This window comes from Papaver somniferum, unplaced genomic scaffold (assembly GCF_003573695.1).
Source record: "Papaver somniferum cultivar HN1 unplaced genomic scaffold, ASM357369v1 unplaced-scaffold_79, whole genome shotgun sequence".
In the NCBI taxonomy this organism is placed as follows: Eukaryota; Viridiplantae; Streptophyta; class Magnoliopsida; order Ranunculales; family Papaveraceae; genus Papaver; species Papaver somniferum.
The window spans coordinates 1,796,241-1,819,018 of NW_020650859.1; the positions used below are offsets into that span (position 1 = coordinate 1,796,241).

The 22,778-nt window shown below is 37.4% G+C and overlaps 3 protein-coding genes and 1 pseudogene across 4 annotated transcripts; all 4 read left to right on the forward strand.

Moving 5' to 3' along the window:
* Positions 1 to 240: 240 nt before the first annotated feature.
* Positions 241 to 4,882, forward strand: LOC113344688 (protein PAF1 homolog). 2 transcript variants are annotated; one of them, XM_026588613.1, is made up of 13 exons: positions 241 to 331; positions 427 to 1,496; positions 1,628 to 1,696; positions 1,829 to 1,936; positions 2,024 to 2,204; positions 2,304 to 2,380; positions 2,476 to 2,595; positions 2,993 to 3,098; positions 3,338 to 3,424; positions 3,574 to 3,642; positions 3,732 to 3,803; positions 3,893 to 4,039; positions 4,183 to 4,882. In XM_026588613.1, exons 2-13 carry the CDS (start codon positions 592 to 594, stop codon positions 4,321 to 4,323), a joined length of 2,082 nt encoding a protein of 693 aa, XP_026444398.1. In that variant the 5' UTR covers positions 241 to 331; positions 427 to 591; the 3' UTR covers positions 4,324 to 4,882. The 2 variants fall into 2 exon arrangements, with proteins under 2 accessions (XP_026444398.1, XP_026444399.1); XM_026588614.1 differs by having other exon boundaries at positions 260 to 1,496.
* A 718-nt stretch (positions 4,883 to 5,600) lies between these two features.
* On the forward strand, positions 5,601 to 7,182 carry LOC113344689 (aspartic proteinase PCS1-like). The gene is made up of 2 exons (XM_026588615.1): positions 5,601 to 6,106; positions 6,198 to 7,182. Exons 1-2 carry the CDS (start codon positions 5,629 to 5,631, stop codon positions 6,998 to 7,000), a joined length of 1,281 nt encoding a protein of 426 aa, XP_026444400.1. The 5' UTR covers positions 5,601 to 5,628; the 3' UTR covers positions 7,001 to 7,182.
* A 973-nt stretch (positions 7,183 to 8,155) lies between these two features.
* On the forward strand, positions 8,156 to 10,001 carry LOC113344628 (annotated as a pseudogene).
* Positions 10,002 to 17,134: 7,133 nt separating this feature from the next.
* LOC113344629 lies at positions 17,135 to 19,847 on the forward strand. The gene is made up of 3 exons (XM_026588561.1): positions 17,135 to 17,811; positions 18,411 to 18,456; positions 18,564 to 19,847. The coding sequence occupies exons 1-3, from the start codon at positions 17,135 to 17,137 to the stop codon at positions 19,845 to 19,847; spliced, it is 2,007 nt and encodes a 668-aa protein (XP_026444346.1).
* The last annotated feature ends 2,931 nt before the right edge of the window (positions 19,848 to 22,778 follow it).

Genomic DNA, 22,778 nt, shown 5'->3' on the forward strand with positions numbered 1-22,778 from the left:
ATGAGGTTCCAACCTACCTCCATAGTGGGAGGGGGCATGCCTATAATCGGATCTACAACAAGAAAACAAGAAAGTCAAACTTATATCAAAGTGACTTGGCGTTTGATTGCCGTTAGATGCATCTACACAGATTCAACAAAAACAATCAACGGCTATCCACAATCACGTCACGTGCTTCTCAGCCTCATCAGCTTTCCTATTTCCGGACTCTCTATTTCTTCAAAGTCCCCCTTTTTAAAAGCTGAACGAATCGGTATAAAGACCAGAGAAAGAAACCGATTCAGGAAACTCCCGACTCACTTCAGTCTCTACTTCCTCTTCATCATCTCCGGTAAGCCCCTCGTCCATCTATCTATATATACTCTCTCTCTCTCTCTATATATATATATCACTGTCGATCTCAATCAATAAAGGTTTCAACTGTAGGGTTTTCAGGATCAAAATCAAGAATTTACTCGTTTCAATCGAATTTTTCTAGGGTTCGATCAAATTCTTGGGTTAGAACACACTAATTAAGAAATTGAGATTCTGGGTTTTTGTTTAAATTACATTAGGAACAAACCCCTTGAAAGGATTTGATAGAGAATAGTAATGGCATCATTTAGGTCATACCCACCACAACCTCCGCCACCATCAAATCAAAACCCAGTAGCGCCACCACTTCCAGGTGGTGGAAGTAGTCAAAGTAGAGGTTTTTCAAGTCAGAAACCACTTCCACCAGCTCCTACATCATTCCCCCCAAATTCTCAACCAAATTCAAACCACCATTATAGACCAGCACCACCACAACCGCAGCAGGCGTATCCGTATCAGCCACCGCAAGTTCCACCACAGCCTTATCCAGCAGCAGCAGCAGCACCATCTATGCCCCCATCTGGTTCGCAGTATTATCCGGCATCACAGTATTCACAGTTTCATAATTCAGTACAGCCACCTACAGTGCCTCCTCCACCAGGACCACCTCCACCTTCATCGCCTCCGCCTCCACCTCCTCCATCTGTTCCTCCGCCTTCACTTCCTCCACCTCCACCGCCTTCATCGAGCTCTCAACCACATCACCAGTCTAGAGATAACAGGAGTAATAATCATGGGCACCATGGGCATCATAGAGGAGGACCTAGGGATTCTAGTGGCTCAGGTTTGCATGATCAGCCAAGGCATCATTTGAAACACGGGTTACCTCCTAAACAACACAAGTCATCAGGTCCTCCACCGCCCGCATCGCGTCCTGGTGGAAGGGTAGAGACGGAGGAAGAGAGGAGGATGAGGAAGAAGAGAGAGTATGAGAAACAAAGGCAAGAAGAAAAGCATAGGCATCAAGCAAAGGAATCTCAAAGCTCTGCGATGCAGAAGGCACAGATAATGGCTTCTGGGGCAAAGGGACATGGATCAATTGTTGGGTCACGAATGGGAGCGGGGAAAAGTACTCCATTTTTGAATGCAGAGAGGATTGAGAATCGGTTAAAAAAGCCTACCACATTCTTGTGCAAGTTGAAGTAAGTATGTCTTTACTTTCGTGACCAACCACCAGCTTTGGTTCACGAAGGCTGCAATTTGATTAGTTATTATTATTTTGTAGCTTAAAGTTCTGACCATCTGAACATTTTTTACTCATTACTCTTTGAAGGTTTAGGAATGAACTTCCAGATCCGACAGCACAACCGAAGTTAATGTTATTAAACACTAATAAAGATCTGTATGTTCCTTACCCTGTATTTTTCTACAAGCTCTGGTTATAAACCGTCATTTAAACACATTCTAATATTCCATTTGTTATCTGATGTCAAGTTCTCGTATTGATATGATAAGCTTACTGAACGTCCTGCAGATACACTAAGTACACCATTACATCATTGGAGAAAATGCACAAGCCTAAATTATTTGTCGAGCCTGATCTTGGGATACCACTTGACCTACTCGACATCAGTGTATACAAGTATGGATGTTTCAAGTTATTGTTTTCTACTCTTTGAGGACTTAATTCATGCCCTCACCACTGGTATCGTAAATTCTGTCCTTTCAGTCCTCCCGACACAAAACAAACTCTGGCTCCCGAGGATAAAGAGTTGTTGCGGGATGCTGAGTCAGCAACTCCTATCAAACAAGACGGCATAAAAAGGAAAGAGAGGCCTACTGATAAAGGTCTGTCGTGGTTGGTCAAGACAGAATATATTTCTCCTATTAGCATGGAAGCAGCAAAAACGGTTTGTGGGATCTTCTCTGGCTATTAAATTAAGTTTGCTGCAGGATAAAATGTTCTCCACTTGTTTGTCTTCATCTAATGTAACATTCTCATTTCGCAGCCCCTTAGTGAAAAACAAGCCAAAGATCTACGAGAAATCAGGGGAGGTCGCCATATTTTGGATAATACCAATAACAGGTCTTTTTTCTATTACACTTATTATGCACCATTACAGAAAAATATCAATTACTGTCAGACTTGTATGTTTAATGGATTTTAAAGTTTCATTTCAGGGAAAAACAAATCCAAGCAATTAATGCATCCTTCGAGGCATGCAAGTCGCGGCTAGTTCATGCCACTAATAAAAGGTTACAGCCTGTTGAGATTCTGCCGTTGCTCCCGGACTTTGATAGGTATGGAAATTTGACTTCTGGTTTCATAGGTGTATGTCCATATTTGCTTATGTTGCACGACTATAACGTTAGTTCTTAATTTATCACGCTTGCAAACCCTAGGATTACAGTCATCCTCTCTATTTACTCATTGCAGTAGTGGTTGATAAAAGAAGACATGTGAGTTAAAGCAATCTATGTCGTATGACTGTATTAATATCATGTCAGAAGGCCTGTGGATGAATTGGAATTTAAATCACTTAGCATGATAAGTTAGTAAAACAAGATCTGGAAGTATTTGTAGCTCTTGAAAGAAACCTAATCCTCAATATTAGTTATGATATTTGCATTGGCAGCAGGCATTCAGTTATGGGTGTTTGGCTTTTATCTAATAAAAGGAATCATGTTGCTGAATCAGGAGTAATGATAAATTTGTTATGGCTACATTCGATGGCGAACCAACCGCTGATTCAGAAGTGTTCAGCAAATTGGACAAAACTACGCGTGACGTGCATGAATCACAGGCGAGTTATTTCACTCCATCTCATATGTCAGTGTTATCTGTGCATGTATTCACACATTCGTTCACATTAACTTTTTAGTATAAGAATATCACGTTTGTTGTTTCTCCGTGATTTTATACAATTGTATGACTTAAATATACTTTTTAAGTGCAAACCCTTATTTTCCTATTACAATTGTTACAGAAGGGTAAACTTCATTGTGTATTATTTTCTATACTAATTCATTGTATTCCTGACAGGCAATTATGAAGAGTTTTACAGCGTCTGGCTCAGATCCTGCTAAGCTGGATAAATTTTTGGCATATATGGCTCCTTCACCAGATGAGGTGTATCTAACATATTACATATTGCTGAACACTTTGTAGACACACAATCACTTTCCTATTCTTTTGCACTGAAATAACTTGTCTACGTTTTCTGTGCTCTCTGTACATTTTGTTTCATACTAATATGTATATTTTTCTTTTGGCTGCAGCTTTGGAAGGATGTCTATGAAGAAAGTGAAGACATTTCATACTCCTGGGTCAGGGAGTATCAGTGGGATGTACGTGCCTTAGACACCAAATGTCTCTTTTCAGTCTTAGCTAAGTTAGTATGATGGCCATGTGAACCATGTCAGTTTGTAATGTGCAGGTTCGAGGTGATGATGCAGAGGACCATGCAACATATATTGTTGCTCTCGGTGAAGAAACAGCACGTTACTTGGTAATTTGCCGGAATTATATGTTTGACATTTACGCCATAATATTTGATGATCGTGGTCTTGATCACAGTAGTTCCCTCCTTTGATGCAGCCACTTCCGACAAAGCTTGTTCTAAGGAAAAAGAGGGCTAAAGATGGTAGGTCCAATGCAGAGATTGAGCATTATCCAATACCTGCGAGTGTGACAGTAAGAAACAGACCAGAAGTTTCTGCAAAGGAGTTGGTGAAGGATTCAGGAGTAATATTCTCAACCACTTTATTACTCGGAATTCTGTTTTTATATTGTTGATTCGAAGTTTTCTTCATTAAGGGAAGCTTTGGTATTTATATTTTTAGTTCAAATGTCAAATCCCTGACTGTTCTGTTTATACCGACAATCAGGATTATACAAATTCAAAGGGGAATTATTTAAGTTCCAAACGAGGGAGGTCCGGAAACGAGGATAACGTGCGGCATCATAAGTCCTCTCGAGTCCAAGAGATGGATAACTATAGTGGGGGTGAAGACGAGATGTCCGATTGATCTCCTATCAAACAAAAGTTCCCTATGTGGGTTTAGAAATTACAGTTTTGTTTGTCAAATGATGTAAGATAATTTTGTTGTCGCCGACTGTCAGATTCAAGAATAGAGAAGCGAAAATGATACTCTGGTTTTGTAACGTTGCTGCAATAGAAAGTTGAACGGTATTACAATGTTCTTCTGTTATTGTTATCTTTATACTCTTCCTACGTTTGTTATAATGCTAAATAAGGTGATGGTGGGGCAACAAATGTGCCAGTAGAATCAACCTGACGGTGCTCCTGCACAGAATCAACCTGATGCTCCAATCTGAATTCTGAAGGCTGCATTCGCAAACTAAGGTGAGCAAACAATTGTCTTATCAGTCAGAGAGAAGAATGTCTACTTTTTGAACAGTTGTAGCGTCAATGTTGTTATAGGTACACATGATTAGAGACACTGAGTAGGTTGTACATCTACATATTTCTCTTACAACCTTGCAACCCTTTGGTTAATTTTTTGCCTGCAACAATGATATTTTTTTTGATCAGATATATATTCGAGTGTACAATCTGTTTAAACTCTTTTCAGCTGAGTGTCATATTGCTCTGATCTTGCAATAGGAATGTTTACAATTATCATAATCATGTCAGAGTTGTTTTCTCTGCAACTGTGAGTGGCTTCTTTGTGTCAAACAAATTATATTATGCAAGTGGAGAAGTAATGCTGCTTGAAAGTTGAAACTGTCCATCTTTGAATCAACTTTACGAAAAGGAATATTGAAATCCTCCTTTTCTTTACTTTGCTTTTTCTTTTTCTGTATCAAGTGCATGTTACAGAAGTTTGAAAACAAGAAACAAAGAGTCATTTATGAACTATTCTGTCGGTGTCATTAAAAAATCGTCTTCTTTTCTAGATTCACCATAACGTGTCAGACAATTTCGCTTTCTGCACATATTTTTGTTACCATCAGCAGTAATTTTGTGATCTCCTCTTTCCGCCTGTTGATACTCTTCACTCTGTCTTGATCTGCTGGTGATAACGGGTTACGTATAATGTCAATGTCATTATTACTAATCAAGTTTTTCTTGCTGTAGCTGATGAATTTGACTTCAAAGTGCCAATTAAGTACTGTTTTTGCTAATTCAACTTTCTTTAACTATGACAGCAAAGTCATATCTCATTAAACAAATCCTAACATCTGTAAAGTTGAAAATACCCCAAAACCAACAGAATAACAGCAGGTAAATGGTATATGTTCTCAGTTATTAGAAAGGATTTTGAGCACTCTGAAACTTCTGTTCGCCTGTTCTTGCTTTGTGTCTTCACATGGCGTATATCTATATCCGTGCATTTCATCTGGTTTTACTCATCTTCCTTCAACCAGAAGTGTTCCTCTGTTCAGCTCTGAAAACGCTCGTATTACCCCTCAAAACTCAGCTATTACCTTCACCAAACTATCTCTCTTTCCACCGTAATGTCAGCTTAACAGTTTCGCTTACAGTAGGAACTCCTCCGCAAAATGTTGTAATGGTTCTTGATACTGGAAGTGAGCTTTCATGGTTGCGCTGTAATAATCCGCCCCTTCCAAATTCTCTGCCCACATTCAATCCTCTTAGCTCCTCATCCTACTCTCCGATGCTTTGTTCTTCTCCGGCTTGCAGCACCCAAGTCAGGGGGTTTACAATACCTTTATGGTGTGACTCGAATAAGCTCTGCCATACTACATTGTCCTATGCTGATGCATCATTCAGTGAAGGGAATCTTGCTTACGAAACGTTTCACATCGGAAGTTCCGCTGTTCCAGGTTAGTATAACCTTGAATTGCGCCATGTCCTTTTAATATTTCCTGATACTATAAGCAGGTCTAAGGGTGAAGAACCACATTCTTCTAACAGGTACAATCTTTGGGTGCATGTCTACGAGCTTTAGTAGTTCTAGCGAAGAAGACCCGAAGAACACTGGATTAATGGGAATGAATCGTGGGTCTCTTTCGTTTGTTTCTCAAATGGGATTTCCGAAATTTTCTTACTGCATATCTGAAGGCGACTCTTCGGGTGTTTTACTACTTGGAAACATGAGTTCACCTTGGCTGAAGCCATTGAGTTACACTCCACTGCTTCAAATATCTACACCATTGCCTTATTTTGATCGAGCTGCCTACACGGTCCAACTCCAGGGAATTATGGTGTCACAGAAGTTGCTTACACTACCCAAATTCGCCTTGGTACCGGATCATACTGGAGCTGGTCAGACAATGATCGACTCAGGGACACAATTCACATTCTTACTCGGCTCGGTTTACGAAGCATTGAGAAATGAGTTCGTCAATCAAACTCAAAGAATTCTACATGTTTTGGAAGAGGAAGACTTTGTATTTCAAGGAGCAATGGATTTGTGCTACCTAGTTCAAGCAACCCGAACGAGTTTTTCTGACCTGCCCACAGTGAGTCTGATGTTCAGTGGGGCAGAAATAGTGGCAACCCCGGATCAGTTATTGTATCAAGTTGCAGGAGAAATGAGAGGAACTGACTCGGTATATTGTTTCACATTTGGTAACTCGGAACTGTTAGGAATAGAGGCGTTTGTCATTGGGCATCACCACCAACAAAATGTATGGATTGAGTTTGATCTTCAAAACTCGAGAATCGGGTTTGCACCGATTCATTGCGGTATTGCAAGTCAACGACTCGGTATATGAGTCGTTGACATATTCCGGATCCTCGTCAAATCGATAAAAATGTAAAATCAATAAATATCGAAAATGATTTATGGCGCCCAGAAATCCGCACCCAGTGCACCCAGTATGTCAATCATTGTCTCCCCGAAGCTATAACATTTTCAACAGTTTTTATTTTCCTTTACCCATTTCAAATCCTTCAATTCATGGCCTTAAATTTCAAAGTGATAAAATCACTCAAGATTTGTCATTAATTTACAGCTACAACACATTTTCTGCAAACTAAAAATAGCGAGTAAAAGAGCGGAAAGAAAGAAAAAAAACATTAAAAGAGACCAAGAAGATAAACATGTTAATGCAAAATTATGTACTGACTACTATTTGCTCACTGAATGTTGCTACCACAAAACATGAAAAGCTATTGCATATTTGATTTTAGAAAATTCTAGTTCCTCATATGTACTGTGTTCCTTTTCGTTTTTTCCTCTTCTTCTTTTCAAGAAGAGGACGAAACTTAATCTGTTTCTAACAGCACAACCATATCCAAAGAAATAAACCTAAAAAATTTGTATTTAATCCGTCGATTCAGATGTACGGCTGAGAAAACTCAGTCAAAGTCAAAAAGAAATTTCACTCTTAACTGCTTGTCGGGTGACGTGGCGTTTAACAGGTTTTTTGCTTTTGTTGTGCCAGCTCAAACTGGGTGCATATTTCTGGGCGCCATAAATCATGATTGAATATCGAAAATGATTTATGGCGCCTAAAGAACCTAAAGAAGTCGGAAGAAAAATGACTAAAGAAAAGGTAAATGTCATGTTTAATTAGTACAATAATAAAGACGTTTGGTTGATTACATTGATACTATGTCTTTATTTACGTTGGATTTGAGTCGGCTGACTCCGTCTAATTTAGACATGGCTTATGTGATTGTGATTCGATATATTTGTATTTTGAGTCAGATGTAATTCAAATGACTAAAAACATTGTGAATATGCAGTTTGATACAATGAATCAAGGATATTTTGTTATCTGATATCCTAATATCTGTAAAGTTGAAAATACCCCAAAACCAGCAGCAGCTTAATGGTATATGTTCTCAGTTATTAGAATGGATTTTGAGCAAGACGGAGCACATTCTGAAACTTGTGTTAGCCTGTTCTTGCTTTGTGACTTCACATGGCATATATCTATATCCTTACATTTCATCTGGTTTTACTCATCTTCTTTCAACCGGAAGTGTTTCTCGGTTCAGCTCTGAAAACGCTCGTATTACCTCTCAAAACTCAGTTGATACCTTCACCAAACAACATCTCTTTCCACCGTAATGTCAGCTTAACGGTTTCGCTTACAGAAGGAACTCCTCCGCAAAATGTTGTAATGGTTCTTGACACGGGAAGTGAGCTTTCATGGTTGCGCTGTAATAATCCGTCTCTTCCAAATTCCCTGCCTAGATTCAATCCTCTCAACTCCTCTTCCTACTCTCCAATGCTTTGTTCATCTCCGGCTTGCAGCACCCAAGTCAGGGGGTTTACAATACCTGTCTGGTGTGACTCAAATAAGCTCTGCCATACCACGTTATCAGTTATCTTACGCTGATTCATCATTCAGTGGTGGGAAACTTGCTTTCGAAACATTTCACATCGGAAGTTCCGCAATTCCTGGTAATCTTTTTTAATTGATAAAAATTTTGATACTGACCAGTTTCGAACTCAGATTAATGGTATCGTCACCAATGACTTTACAACATTTTTCTAACAGGTACAATATTTGGGTGCATCTCTACGAGCTTTAGCAGTTCTAGCGAAGAAGAAGACCCGAAGAACACTGGATTAATGGGAATGAATTGGGGATCACTTTCGTCTGTTTCTCAAATGGGATCCCCCAAATTTTCTTACTGCATTTCGGAAGGTGACTCTTCGGGTGTCTTACTACTTGGAAACATGAGTTCACCTTGGCTTAAGCCATTGAGCTACACTCCACTGCTTCAAATATCTAGACCATTGCCTTACTTCGATCGAGCTGCCTACACGGTCCAACTCGAAGGAATTATGGTGGCAAAGAAGTTGCTTACACTACCCAAATTCGCATTAGTACCGGATCATACAGGAGCTGGTCAGACAATGATTGACTCGGGGACACAATTCACTTTCTTACTCGGAGTGGTTTACCAAGCATTAAGGAATGAGTTCGTCAATCGAACTCAAGGAACTCTACATGTTTTGGAAGAGGAAGACTTTGTATTTCAAGGAGCAATGGATTCGTGTTACCGAGTTCAATCGACTCGAACGAGTTTCTCTGACTTGCCCACTGTGAGTTTGATGTTCAGTGGTGCAGAAATAGTGGTAACCGCCGGTCAGTTATTGTATCAAGTTGCAGGAGAAATGAGAGGAAGTGACTCGGTTTACTGTTTCACATTTGGTAACTCGGAATGGTTAGGAATAAAGCAATGTAGTCAATATGGGCCGATATATCGGGGATATTTCAGATATCGCCCCAGAACGATACGATAAGAAGGATATCGGGGATACGATATGCGCCCGATAATATCGGCCGTATCGGTCGATACGAAATTTTCCTACATTTCCCGATATGAGACGGTATTGGTCGTTTTCTATAAAATTTAAGGGTAATTTTGGCGAAGAAAGTCTTCCAGGTGGTAGCAGAGGTGCATGTAGCTCTCCAAGCAAGTCTACTAAAGTTACTCTTTTGTTTTTTTGATAAAATTGATGTTATCTATTATATCTTATCCGAAAATGTGTGGAGAAAATGTTTAATATAAAATTATAATCTCTAAATCTAGAACCGATATTTCAGCGATAATATCCCCGATATAAAATCGTACCAGTGTATCGGTCCCGTCCGAAATGAACCGATATCCGATATTAACTACATTGGAATAGAGGCGTTTGTCATTGGACATCACCACCAACAAAATGTATGGGTTGAGTATGACCTTCAAAACTTGAGAATAGGGTTTGCATCGATTCAGTGTGGTATAGCAAGTCGACGACTCAGTATATGACTCCTTGACATTTTTATGTATCCTCCTCATAAATCAAGAAGATAAAAATGTAAAAGCAATAGGTATTTATCCCCTGCTACCAGGCTTGTTACTAAAAGGCAAAAGAAAAAAAAAGAGTCATTAGAAATTAATTTTACAAAACCCCTTAGCCAACCATTGTCTTACCGCCCATTATATCATTAATTAATTAGTATTAGTTAGTCGTTTTAGGTGAAATCAATTAATTTAATTCAAACTTAAAAACATCAAAAAACTTATACATTTTGATTTTTTTTCCCGAAAACACTATCCAGAATTGTATTACGTTTATGCACTCGTAAACCAATTCTGCATTGGTGTTTTGGTATTTACGAAGTACATCAAGAATAAGTTAAAGTACACATAAATAAAATCCAATTCTCATAATCGGGTTTTTTGGTGTCATATATAAACGATTGTTTCATTTTCATAAGAAAAAAAAATTCATTCTTACTTTCATTCATTTCAAATCCACTCCGTTTCCTAGGAATTATTGATGCACTTAGCTTGTGCATCAAATCTTTGAACCCCTTGGTGACCCGAGTGGACGAGTTATAGTCCCATGAGGGTTTACATAGAGATCTATCCACAAAATCTACACAAAAACTCCTAAAACTACAATCTTCATCCGAGGAATCCGAGTCTGGTTAACCCACCATAAAGTCCGGGGTATACTCCGGAATTTTGATACCATAAGTGATAGATTTCATCAAATGTTAATTATTCTTCATTTTCCTACAAGTACTGCGCTTTCACGACTTCATACTTCAAGAACACAACACAAACTTACTTTGTTAGTTACAAATTGATAAAAATAGATTATGTAGAATAACCCATAAAAATATTTATAAATTGTTGAAGTGACAACCTAAAGTGGCTAGTGTTCAAAATCCTTTGTTGGATAGCTATAAAAGCAACTATCACATTTTGGATGACTGGCTGTATATCAACGATTCTTGAAGACTTTTTCTCTTTGGATTCCTATAATCTTGCTTATATTTGTTATACATCTTTGCCCAAAAGGTTTCGGATTCTACCCTTTCGGGTCAGTGATCTAAAACTCGACTTTCGGCATACCATGCTTTATTGATTGCCAAATCCTCGGCGGAGTCAAATGATGTCATGCTTGTATGTGGAGGCATGAAATGAGTAGTGCTAGAATATATGTAGTAGGAGCCAATATAATGAGCAAGTTTGAAGCAATATGAGTCCGGGGATGAGGTCCTTTTATATAGAGAAAGACCCCAACGACTAGATTTTTCCGAAAAAAAGTAAAATAATTTATCACAATCGATTTTCTCAAATGTCCATAAAAATCGATTATTTTTCATGCCCGAAAGAAACAGTCTTTATGTTTGGAAACATAAACCGATTGTGCTTGAAAATCAATAAAAGAAAGTGAACTTTTCAGTGACAGTAATAGGTTTATATATTTGCACATGTAATCTGATTCTGACTAGAAAAAGATATCGAAACCTGATATTTCTGAGACATGAAGAATCGTATTATACTGATACCCACATAAACTGATTTCCTGATGAAGCCTCAAAAATCATTTTATAGGTATAGTCATAAAGCCCGATTGTGTGCTAGTATTTGCGAAACAAAGTTACACATAATTATAACTGTTAGTGCATTAAGTTCAGAAGCGCATTAAACCATAATTAAAGTCAAACAATAATCTTCTAAAAAAGAAGCCATAAACATCCAAAAAAAAAAAAGTGTTCCCATCAAACCACTGAAAATCTTAAAAACTCGAAAACTTAAACTCATAATATTTAAAAGAGGGAATCAACATCACGGAACAAAATGCTTACTTTATATAATGGGTTAAACAAATCCATTTCGGAAAAGTTGACTCTTCAGGTGTCCTACTGCTTGGAAAAATGAGTTCACCTTGGCTGAAGCCATTGAGCTACACTCCACTGCTTCAAATATTTTAGCCATTACCGTACTTCGATCAAGCTTCCTACACATTCCTACTCGAAGGAATAATGGTGTCAAAGAAGTTGCTTAGAGCAACCGCAGTGGTGCAACCAAAACCAAAGATCAAAGACTAAAAAAAAAATCAAATTTGGATTTAGTCTGGTGTGTGACGCTACGGTGGAAAGACTATATTTGGTCAGGCGTACACTATACTTTCGCCTGGTGTGGGGCGTGGACTATACCAACGCCTGATTGGGGAGATTCTGAAAAAAAAAAAAAAAGAAGTGGGGCAGAGGTATAAAGACCGCCCCACTAAAATTGTTTTGGAAAGCAAAGAATGGGGCGGGGTATAATTCCCGCCCCATACAAAATTGAAAAAAAAAAAATGGGGCGTAGACTTTGCGTACGCCCCATGTGGAGCGTAGACTTTACGTACGCCTGGTGTGGTGCGGGGACTTTACGTACGCTTGGTGTGGGACGTAGATTATATAACCGCCTGATGGTGTGGCGTGGACTATACCAACGCTCGACTATATTTGGGTTTAGTCTTGGTCCCAGACCAAATATACTTTGGGTTTTAGTCGTCGATCAAAATTTGATCGATAGTACGTTCCACTATGTCTGATCAAAAGACCAAATATTTGGGTTTAGTCGCCCACTGTGGACGCTCTTAGAGCAACTGCAGTGGACGACTAAACCCAAAATTTTAGTCGAGTGGGCTGGCTAGTGGGACGGACCATCGTTCAAAATTTGATCAAAGAGTAAAACCCAGACCAAATTTGGTCGGCGACCAAGACCAAAGCCAAATATAGTCGGGCGTTAATATAATCTCCGCCTACACATCGGGCGTTGATATAATGTCCGCCTACAAGGGGCGTTGATATAATCTCCGCCATTCATCGCGCGTTGGTATAGTTAACGTCCAACGAACAGGCGTGCATATAAACTTCGCCTGAATCGGGCGTTGGTAAAGATAACGCCCGATGGGGCGCTCATAAACTTAACACGCGAAATGGGGCGCTCATATACTTAACACCCCACTCCATTTTCAAAGTTTAAAATTTTTGAAACTTGCATGGGGCGGGTTTTATACCTCCGCCCAATTTTTTTTTTTTTTGTTTTTGAAGCGTATACTATACCAACGCCCCACGTCGGTCGTTATCTTTACCAACGTCCCACGTCGGGCGTTATCTTTACCAACGCCTGATCCCAGGCGTAATCTTTATCAACGCGCGACCAAATTTAATCTTTTTTGGCTACACCACACGACGGACTAAATCCAAATTTGATCTTTTTTTTTAGTTTTTTGTCTTTGGTTATACTCGCACCACTGTGGACGCTCTTACACTACCCAAATTCGCATTAGTACCCGCTCATACTGGATTTTGTCAGATAATGATCGACTCATGACACAATTCACTTTCTTACTCGATCGGTTTGGTTTATGAAGCATTAAGGAATGATTTCGTCAACCAAACTCAAGGAATTCTACACGTTTTGGAAGATAAAGAATTCGTATTTCAAGGAGAAATGTAAGGGTTGAGTTTGATCTCCAAAACTCAAGAATCGGATTTGCAACGATTCAGTATAGTACTGCAAGTCAACGACTCGGTATATGACTGTTTGACATAATTCTGTATCCTCATCAAATCGACAAATACGAATCCGATCAAGCTTTCTCCTATGTCTCGAACGTTGTTTTAACTGTTGCAATGTCCGTCCATCGCATTCTCGATAAAAGTCGGTTAGAGAAACAGGGTTTTCATAGATTTCTTCATTTCTTATTTATGTTCCGTCTTTAATATTTTTTTAGGTATTTAACGTTTGATATCCAATAAATGTCCAGCACTTAATTTTGGTACCCAATGTCCGAAATATTATGGGTTGGTACCTTGACCATACGTTGACCGTCAACTACCATGCTTTGACCCCACTCTTTATTATTTTCTTTTAATAAATATAATTTTAGTACTAAAAAAGTTATCATCCGTTAAATGATCCTTTCTTTTTTCTCTTTTTTTATTTTTTCTTGTTTCTTTATACTAATCCTTTTAAATATTTCTTTTTGCTACGTGTTTTCATGGATAACGGACCTTATGAAGCAGTAACCATGTTTATTAATCAGTTGCAAATCTAAACAGTCGTATTTGATCCATTGGTGGTTTCCTCCTCAACACTAGTCCATGTTTCAATGTTAGCAGTGGTATATTCTAAGGTAGTATTCCAACAGTGGTGTTCTCCATCACCTCCAAGATGGTGTCTACAAGGTTACTCAGAGTTGTCTCCTATCAAATTAGTCGTAGTATTGATAAAGCTTTTTCTTCAACAGTCAAGTTATTCAATCAGTTTCAAAATCCTTCGTCAGAAATTCTAGATCCATTTTCTGAAATTCAAAATTTGAATTCTCCCCCTCTTTGTTACAAAATTACAGCTGTCGCAGGAATTATTCAATGCAGTTATTAGATTATAGCTTTCACCGATATTCTTGGCTTAAATTTAGCTGCAAGAAATTACCTTACAGTCGGTTAGTGTTACGGCGGAAAAATCTTCCTAAGAATCTGCATTTTCCTGTATATCCTAACTCTTTATGGTTAAAAAATATCTTTGTAAACGCAAACTTAGGCGTTCATGATAATCCTATTCCTACTATAAATTATATCCTCCCCTCGTCTCTTCATCCTCACCTAAAACCTAATCATACAGAGCATCTTATCTCTTCACAAACTTTTCAGTTCAACTTTTAGTTCGAAGTTATCGAGACTAACTCTCAACCTCAAGTCTTCAGTATCACTTCTCAAATGCAAAATACTAATATTGGGGTTGTTTAACCTCAGAGAAGAACCCTAGGATCTACTCAAGTTGTTAACAAAGCTGCTGATGAATGGTCTAAAAGCGTGTTGGGTAAAATCCTTTGCCCTCTAGTTTTGGAAGTTAGATAAGTTCTAGAAGAGATCAATGCTATTTGGAAGAAGTACAAAAACAGAGAAACCAAAGTTATGGGTCCTAATCTGTTTGTTTTCAAGTTCAGCACGGACAAAGAAAAAGAGGAGATAGTTAAGAAAGCTCTGTGGACTGTCAAAGGGTACTTACTTGCTGTGGACATCTTTAATCCCAAAGTTCCATTGGCTGATGCAAAGTTCATATATAAAACTGGACTGTCAAGTTTAGAATCCTCCATTTGGAACATCTAAACGTGTCGCTGATAGATGAGATCATTCAATACTTAGGAGAGAAAATAGATATTGATCCTCCTAATGCTCATCCTAGGATTGGTAGAATGGTGAAGGCCAGAATTAGAATGAATTTAACAACCCCATTGAAGGGAGGTGCATGGCTACGAACATCATCTGGAGGAGAAGCTTGGGTCAAATATCACTGGGAAAAATATCCATATCATATATGTGATCAATGCTGGGTTGTCGATCATTCAGATGGTAACTGTGAGCAAGTTGCACTTCAACAACAACTATATTCAATGTATCAAGAGGAGTATGAAATATTGAGCCTGGAACAAGAGGAAGGTTATGAAAATGTTGCTGCAGTTGATGGAGACACGGGTGTTGTTAACATTGCTGGTGCCCCTAATCCTAATATGGGTACCCCTAATCCTAATATGGGTGCCAATATATAAAATGGATCCTTATCCGTAGATATTGCGAGAGATGAAATTGATAATGCTGAAGAGAGACAAACCAAAAGGTCTAGAAATGGAGTTGCTGATACTCCTCAAAGAAATTCAACCAAGGAGAAATCCAATCCAACTCTTCTCAAAAATTCAAACAACGTTTCCGATCTTTAACTCACTGATATCAAGATGAAAAGCAACAAGCTGAGATGGCTAACAATCAAACATTACCGATGGAAGGTGTGGAGATGAAGGAAATTGACGTATATCCAGCTGTTGAGAAGAAATTGCACTGATTAAGAACATGGGGGCTGCTAATCAGGTACCCCTAATCTTTGATTTTAATTTCCCTAAAATTTCAAACCATATTTCCTATTTTCGCCAATTCCTCTTTCTCTTAAATTTCTGTTTCTCATAAACCCTAATTAGGTCTTTAAGTTCTTATTGTTACTTCCTGCTTTCTTATAATATGATATCTGAGTTTAAGTTGTTAAACCAGTGTTGTGTGATTATCATCCCCACTGAATTATTTGCTGAAATTCTGGTTAGATTTACTTACTTTGGTAGTTGTACATTGAGTGATTCTAGACTTTTCATTTGCTCTGTTGAGTTGCAATTGTCTGGTTTGTTTGCTCCCATTACTCTCAGTTGGCTTGTTGAGACTCAACTAATTGACCTGGTTGCTGGTGTGTATTGTGTTGATTTCTTAGCTATCTATTCTGTCATAGTTACCACTGTTTATTTGTCTTGTTGGTTCTTAGTTGTAGTGTGTGACATACAGTCTCTTTTCATGTGCAATTTCAGTGTTTTTCATAATTTTTATATCTGTAGTCTTGGTTTTTTAAATTTTTTAAATACTCCCATTATGAGGATTTTGTCGTGGAATTGTCAGGGCTTCATCAATCCTACCACTAGAAACTCTCTATGGAACTTGATCAGAGGTCAAAACACTGATATGATATTCCTATGTGAGACTAAAAATAAATCTTCTAAGATGAATCAATATCTTAGAAGGTTCAATTACCCAAACTCATGGGTCTTTCCCTGTATTGGTCGTGCTGGGGGTATTTCTCTTCTTTAGAAAAAAGGTTTTCATTGCAAAATAGTACATAACACTGATAAAATGATTAATGTCATGATTTCTGATAATCCTAGTAACCTGAATTTCTAACCACTTTTCTCTGGTTTTGTATACCATGAAGAGAAAATGGAGCAATGGAAATACATTGGAGAAAATGGCTCTAGATCCAACCTTCCATGGGTAATTATAGGTGATCTTAATATTACTATGCATGCCCATCAAAGATCTACTTTCTCAACTCCCACTACTTTAGAGTATCCTGAAATCTGAACTATCATAGACACCGCTGAGCTTTCTGATTTAGGATACATTGGAAATAAATTTACTTGGAACAATAGACAGTCTGACAATGATTGTATTTATGCTAGACTAGATAGGGCGCTTGGTAATTGTCACTGGTTAACTCATTATGGTTCCTTTGTTGTTCACCATATTTACACTATAATCAGTGACCATATACCAATTATCTTGGAGATTAATCCCATGTCTAACCAAGGTAGTAAACCCTATAGATATTTCAAGTGTTGGAGCAGTGATCCATCTGTTAGGGAAGTTATCAATAATGCTTACTCTAAATATGTTAGAGGCTCTTATACATACAAATTAGCTAACAGACTTAGGTTTGTTAAACATGATCTTAAACTCTGGAATGTTCAACATTTTGGCAATATTGATCATAAGGTTAAAACTCTTAATAATCAACTCAATGACCTGATTAAACTTCCTTATTCCTCTGAGAATGTGGAATTGATTAAACAAGTAGAGTTTGACCTAAAACACTGGCAAAAAATTCAAGAAGAATTCTATGCTCAGAAATCTAGACAAGAGTACTTTAAATGTTTTGATAGAAATACTGGATTTTACCATAATTATGCAAATAGAAGGAAGCACTTTAACCATATTAGTGTACTTAAATTGTATAATGGGCAGTGGGATAATGATAGAGTTGATCTTAAAACCCTCTTGGTAAATCATTTCAGTTCTATAGGGACAACTTCTAATCCTTACAGAAATACTGAACTTCTCAACTGCATAGACCCTTGTATTTCAGATATTGATAATCTGACTCTGCTTAGACCAGTTAATAAGCAGAAAATTATTGATACCATAAACCAAATGACACCCTGGACTTCCCTAGGGCCCGATGTTTTTCCACCTGGGTTCTATAAAGAAAATATTGATCTTTTAATAGATGATGTTTGGAAAACAGTCAATAGTTTTTTTGAATCTAAACCTCTATTAAAGGATATGAACCATACTTTCTTGTCCTTGGTTCCCAAAATATATAATCCTTCTAATTCCTCTGATTTTAGACCCATTTCATTATGTAATTCTAATTACAAAATCATTTCTATAATTATTGTAAATAGAATGAAACCTTTTATGAGCAAAATGATAAGCCCTTACCAAGATGCTTATGTTCCAAATAGGAATATCCAAGACAATGTCATCATTACTCATGAACTGGTTCACACAATGAAAAGGAAAAGGAAAAAGCATAAATAGGGTGTCATGGGCCTTAAACTTGACATGTCTAAGCCTTCGACAGAGTTGAATGGTTTTTTCCACGTGATATTCTTAAAGCTTTTGGGTTTTCTGAGCATTGGTGTGACTTAATATATCAGTGCATCGGCACCACTAGCATTTCCATTATGCTAAATGGATCTCCATGCATATATTATAGACCAACAAGGGGTCTGAGACAAGGAGATCCCTTGTCTCCATACCTATTCATAATTTGCATGTAATCTTTTTCCAGGTATCTAATTCATGCTGAAGAGAATAATCTTATTCACGGCATTAAAGTAAGTAATATGCCCCTAGCATAAGTCATCTTCTTTTTGCCGACGATTGCCTCATTTTTGCAAAAGCCTCTCATACTGAAGCTAATAATCTGTTGGGATTAGTTCAGGAATTTAGTATGGCTTCTGGACAGGTGATTAACCTTCAAAAATCTGGATGTTTCTTTAGTAATAATGTTCATCATGATCATGCTTTCTCTCTTATAAATAATTTAAAAGTCAAGAAGATTGCATTGAATGAAAAATATTTAGGCCTTCCCCTTTTTATAACTAGGTCTTTATCTGATTCTTTTAACTATCTCAATGATCATTTTGATAAAAGGGTTGCTAAGTGGAAAGGTAAGCATTTTAACCAGGCTGGTAGATCTGTTGTGGTCCAAAATGTGCTAAAATCTTCTCCTATTTATCACATGCACACTTTTACAATTCTTGATAGTATTATTAATAGTATGGAATCTTCCCAAAGGTATTTCTGTTGGGGTAAGTCTAGAACAGGGGGTATTTATTTTAGATCTTGGCCTAGAATTTGTACTCATAAATATCAAGGTGGATTAGGCTTTCGAAATCTTAAGCATGTCAACTTGTTTCTTTTATCTAAAACTGCCTGGAAGCTGATTCACAATCCTAATGATATGTGGGTGGTCATTCTTAGATGCAAATACTTTGAAAATTGTCATCCCCTTCACTACTCTAAGAAGGGTGATTATTCCTGGGCTTGGAGGAGTATTAGTCGTGGTTTAGATTTCATTTTGAAACATTCTATTTGGAAAGTTAAGGATGGTAAGAGTATTTGTGCATTTAGAGATAGATGGATTCCTGATTCTTGTGAGCCTATGTTTGTTGCTAATCCCAATCCAAACCTTAATTTCTCTGCTTTCATAGATAATGAAACTAAATCAAGGAACTCTGAACTTGTTAGAGAATTTTTCATTCCTAACAATACTAAGAATATCCTTGATTCTAGGATCCCTCTTTCATGGAGTGATAGACTTATTTGGCCTCATTCTAAAAATGGCCAGTTCACTGTTAAATCTACATGTAAAGTCATTTCCGGCCAGATTGATTATATGAATAATGTTCAAAGTAGTAACCCTTTCTATAAAGCGTTATGGAGATTCTCGGTCCTTCCTAATGTTAAGATATTCATATGGAAGTGCCATGAGAACATCCTCCCTTCCAACTCTGTGCTTGCCAGGTTTGTTAATAGAGATAACAATGCTTGTAGTATGTGTAACTCTGACTCTCTTGAAACTCCTGTGCATATACTCTTACATTGCCTGTTTGGCAAGTCAGTATGGTCTCTAACCCCATATGCTGACATTATAGCGAAAGATAACAATTCTTCTATCAACCTACAGACAAGGTTGTCAAATGGATTACTGACAACAGTTTGAAAGATAAGGTTGCTGCTGTTTTTACAATTGCTTGGAGTATTTGGAAAGACAGATGCTCTTGTGTCTTCTACGGAAAAACTTTAAATCATCATGTTACTGCTAGATTAGTGATAAACATGTATGTGTTATATTTTATATCAATATTTATATTATTTAGAACTCGATATTTTAGCTAATAATAATATTTTAATATTTTTATAGAAAGTACAGATAAATCGGATCATCTATGGAAAGAAGTTTAAATTGGCGTTTGCGACAACAAACACAACTATTGTCCCAAGCACAGAAAACTGGCTTTCTATTATATGCCTAATTAAGTTCGGGTTCACACAGACTTTGCCGTGCCACTTGTGAAAGGTAACAAGAATTATATGCTTTGAGTTGGTGTCAGCTGCTTCATATGCCCCTTCGGCTTCTACCATATTTATTGAAAATGAAAGTGAATCCGGGCATGATTAATTAAAGGTTAAAACAAGTCTCTAGTTGGATTTGGGTGTCAACTGTGAAGGCATGTGCAAGGCAATCGTTTAGGAGAGTACTGGCCTATTTTAAGCATGCACGCATGGAAATTGGGGTTGGATTAAATAAGTCTACAAATATTTTTTGTTTTGAAGTAGAAAGTGCAAACCACCCAATGTACATATGGGGTTTAGGCCAGCCACGTGGGAACACTATGGATGTATTTCATTTGCTATGCAAGGAGTCAATGGGTCAGACTTTTTGCTTACTTCCTCATGATGGAGGCTTGTCGGATGTCCACTAAGCACACTTTTGTGTGTGGAAAACATTCGTCGTCATTAGTGATCTATGACAGTTGGGCTCATGCGTGGGGATTTTTGTATGAATGTATCGGTATGGTAAGAAGAATATGGAGTATATCATGTGTCCAACTGATGGTGTCGACAGGAGGAGTCTTTTAATGGCAAGTTTCGTCTTTTGTCCGACTCTCTTCACATTTTGGAGAAAAGGAGACAACAGGGACCAAGGGAGAAGAGGGGAGAGGCCGGCTAGAGGATTGAGTTTGGTTCTGGAGGTGACGCAAAGCCGTGAAGGTGAAGATCACAACAACGAGAGAAGGAGAAGGGGCTGAAAGGGCTGCGTGACACAATTTTATTGGGTTTAATCTTTTCTCTGATTATTATTTTGATGGTTTTTGAGAAGGGAATTTTAGGCGTAGGCCCAAAAAAAATTATTTTCTTACCGTCAGGCCCATAATTAATTTTGGATACTGTCGCACCCAATTTTTTTTTAAAAAATGCGTAGTTACTCTATTACCCTCAACGGTTTCTTTTCTCCTCCTCCAAAAACTCTGTAACGGATTTGCAGAGTAAATTTCTTTCTCCATTTAAACCCTAGAAAATCAATTTCATACTCTAAAAAACCAACCTAGAAACTACTTACAGTTTACAAATCCTAGAAACAACATTTCGAAAAAAATGAACGAAACACAAACAAAATCAACATTTTATTTTCCTTTGATTCTTTCACTTTCAGTTAACAAAATATAAATGTGCATAACCAGTTATGCAGTACAAAAATAAATGTGGATAACAAGTTATGCAGTACAAAAAAAAAGTGCATAACTAGTTATGCAGTACAAAGAAAATGTGCATAACCAGTTATGCAGTACAAAAAAAAGTGCATAACTAGTTATGTAGATGCATCAAAGGTTATGCTTATCATAAATCACTGCGGATGCAAAAAAAAATGCATAACTAGTTATGCAGTACAAAAAAAATGTGCATAACAAGTTATGCAGTACAAAAAAATGTGCATAACCAGTTATGCAGATGCATAACTTGTTGTGTGGCACAAGTAAAATAAATGTGCATAACCAGTTATGCAGTACAAAAAAAATGTGCATAACTAGTTATGCAGTACAAAGAAAATGTGCATAACCAGTTATGCAGATGCATAACTTGTTATGTGGCACAAAAAAAATGTGCATAACCAGTTATGCAGATGCATAAGACATTATGCAGTACAGAACAATGTGCATAACTAGTTATGCAGATGCATCAAAGGTTATGCTTATCATAAATCACTGCAGATGCAAAAAAAATATGCATAACTAGTTATACAGTACAAAGAAAATGTGCATAACTAGTTATGCAGTACAAAGAAAATGTGCATAACCAGTTATGCAGATGCATAACTTGTTATGTGACACAAGTAAAATAAATGTGCATAACCAGTTATGCAGATGCATAAGACATTATGCAGTACAAAACAATGTGCATCAAAGGTTATGCTTATCATAAATCACTGCAGATGTAAAAAAAAATATGCATAACTAGTTATGCAGTACAAAGAAAATGTGCATAACAAGTTATGCAGTACAAAAAAAAAATGCATAACATCTTATGCATGTGCAATCAAAGACAACAGAAACTCAAAATCCCCATATTTAAATCGCAGATTTTGAAACAGAAACCCTAGTTTTATTGAGAAGATTATTCAGAAAAGGATTTGAGAAAAGATTTAACAAAGCGAAAGGTATTTTCGTGGTCTAGAGAAAGATTTGACAAAGGGAAAGATCCAAATGTTAAAAACGAAGAATCAGAGTTCACCATTATTTTCTTCTCGCTTCTCTCTGTTCGTCTCTTGAAGAAAAAGGTAGTTTGGCCTTTTAAAAACTGAGAAGCAAAATTTCAGAAAATTATGGGTCTGCAACAATTTTTGACGGGGAAAATGGGTGCGCGCCTGAACTTTTCCGCCCGTGGGTTTGACAGTGATGGAAGTTGAGAAAATGAGTTTATCTGTAGTTTCTACTTTTGAGAAACCCGTAGCTATGTTCTAATTTCTTTGTAGCCAGGGTTTTTGGTGGAATTTAGTTCGATTGTTTAGACTCAAATATTAATCTCCATTAATGATTTAAATGCATAGTGATTTTCTTCAATATTTGCTTGGAAAATTATTGTTTTAATGGTT

Excerpts from the sequence above, each read along its gene's own strand:
- LOC113344688 (XM_026588613.1), top strand. The coding sequence starts at position 592 with ATGGCATCATTTAGGTCATACCCACCACAACCTCCGCCACCATCAAAT. Across the intron at positions 3,099-3,337 it reads GTGACGTGCATGAATCACAG|GCAATTATGAAGAGTTTTAC; the intron begins GCGAGTTATTTC and ends TATTCCTGACAG. Across the intron at positions 4,040-4,182 it reads AGTTGGTGAAGGATTCAGGA|GATTATACAAATTCAAAGGG; the intron begins GTAATATTCTCA and ends ACCGACAATCAG.
- LOC113344689 (XM_026588615.1), top strand. The coding sequence starts at position 5,629 with ATGGCGTATATCTATATCCGTGCATTTCATCTGGTTTTACTCATCTTC. Across the intron at positions 6,107-6,197 it reads CGGAAGTTCCGCTGTTCCAG|GTACAATCTTTGGGTGCATG; the intron begins GTTAGTATAACC and ends TTCTTCTAACAG.
- LOC113344629 (XM_026588561.1), top strand. The coding sequence starts at position 17,135 with ATGTCTAACCAAGGTAGTAAACCCTATAGATATTTCAAGTGTTGGAGC. Across the intron at positions 17,812-18,410 it reads CCCGATGTTTTTCCACCTGG|GTATCTAATTCATGCTGAAG; the intron begins GTTCTATAAAGA and ends ATCTTTTTCCAG. Across the intron at positions 18,457-18,563 it reads ATCTTATTCACGGCATTAAA|GAATTTAGTATGGCTTCTGG; the intron begins GTAAGTAATATG and ends GGATTAGTTCAG.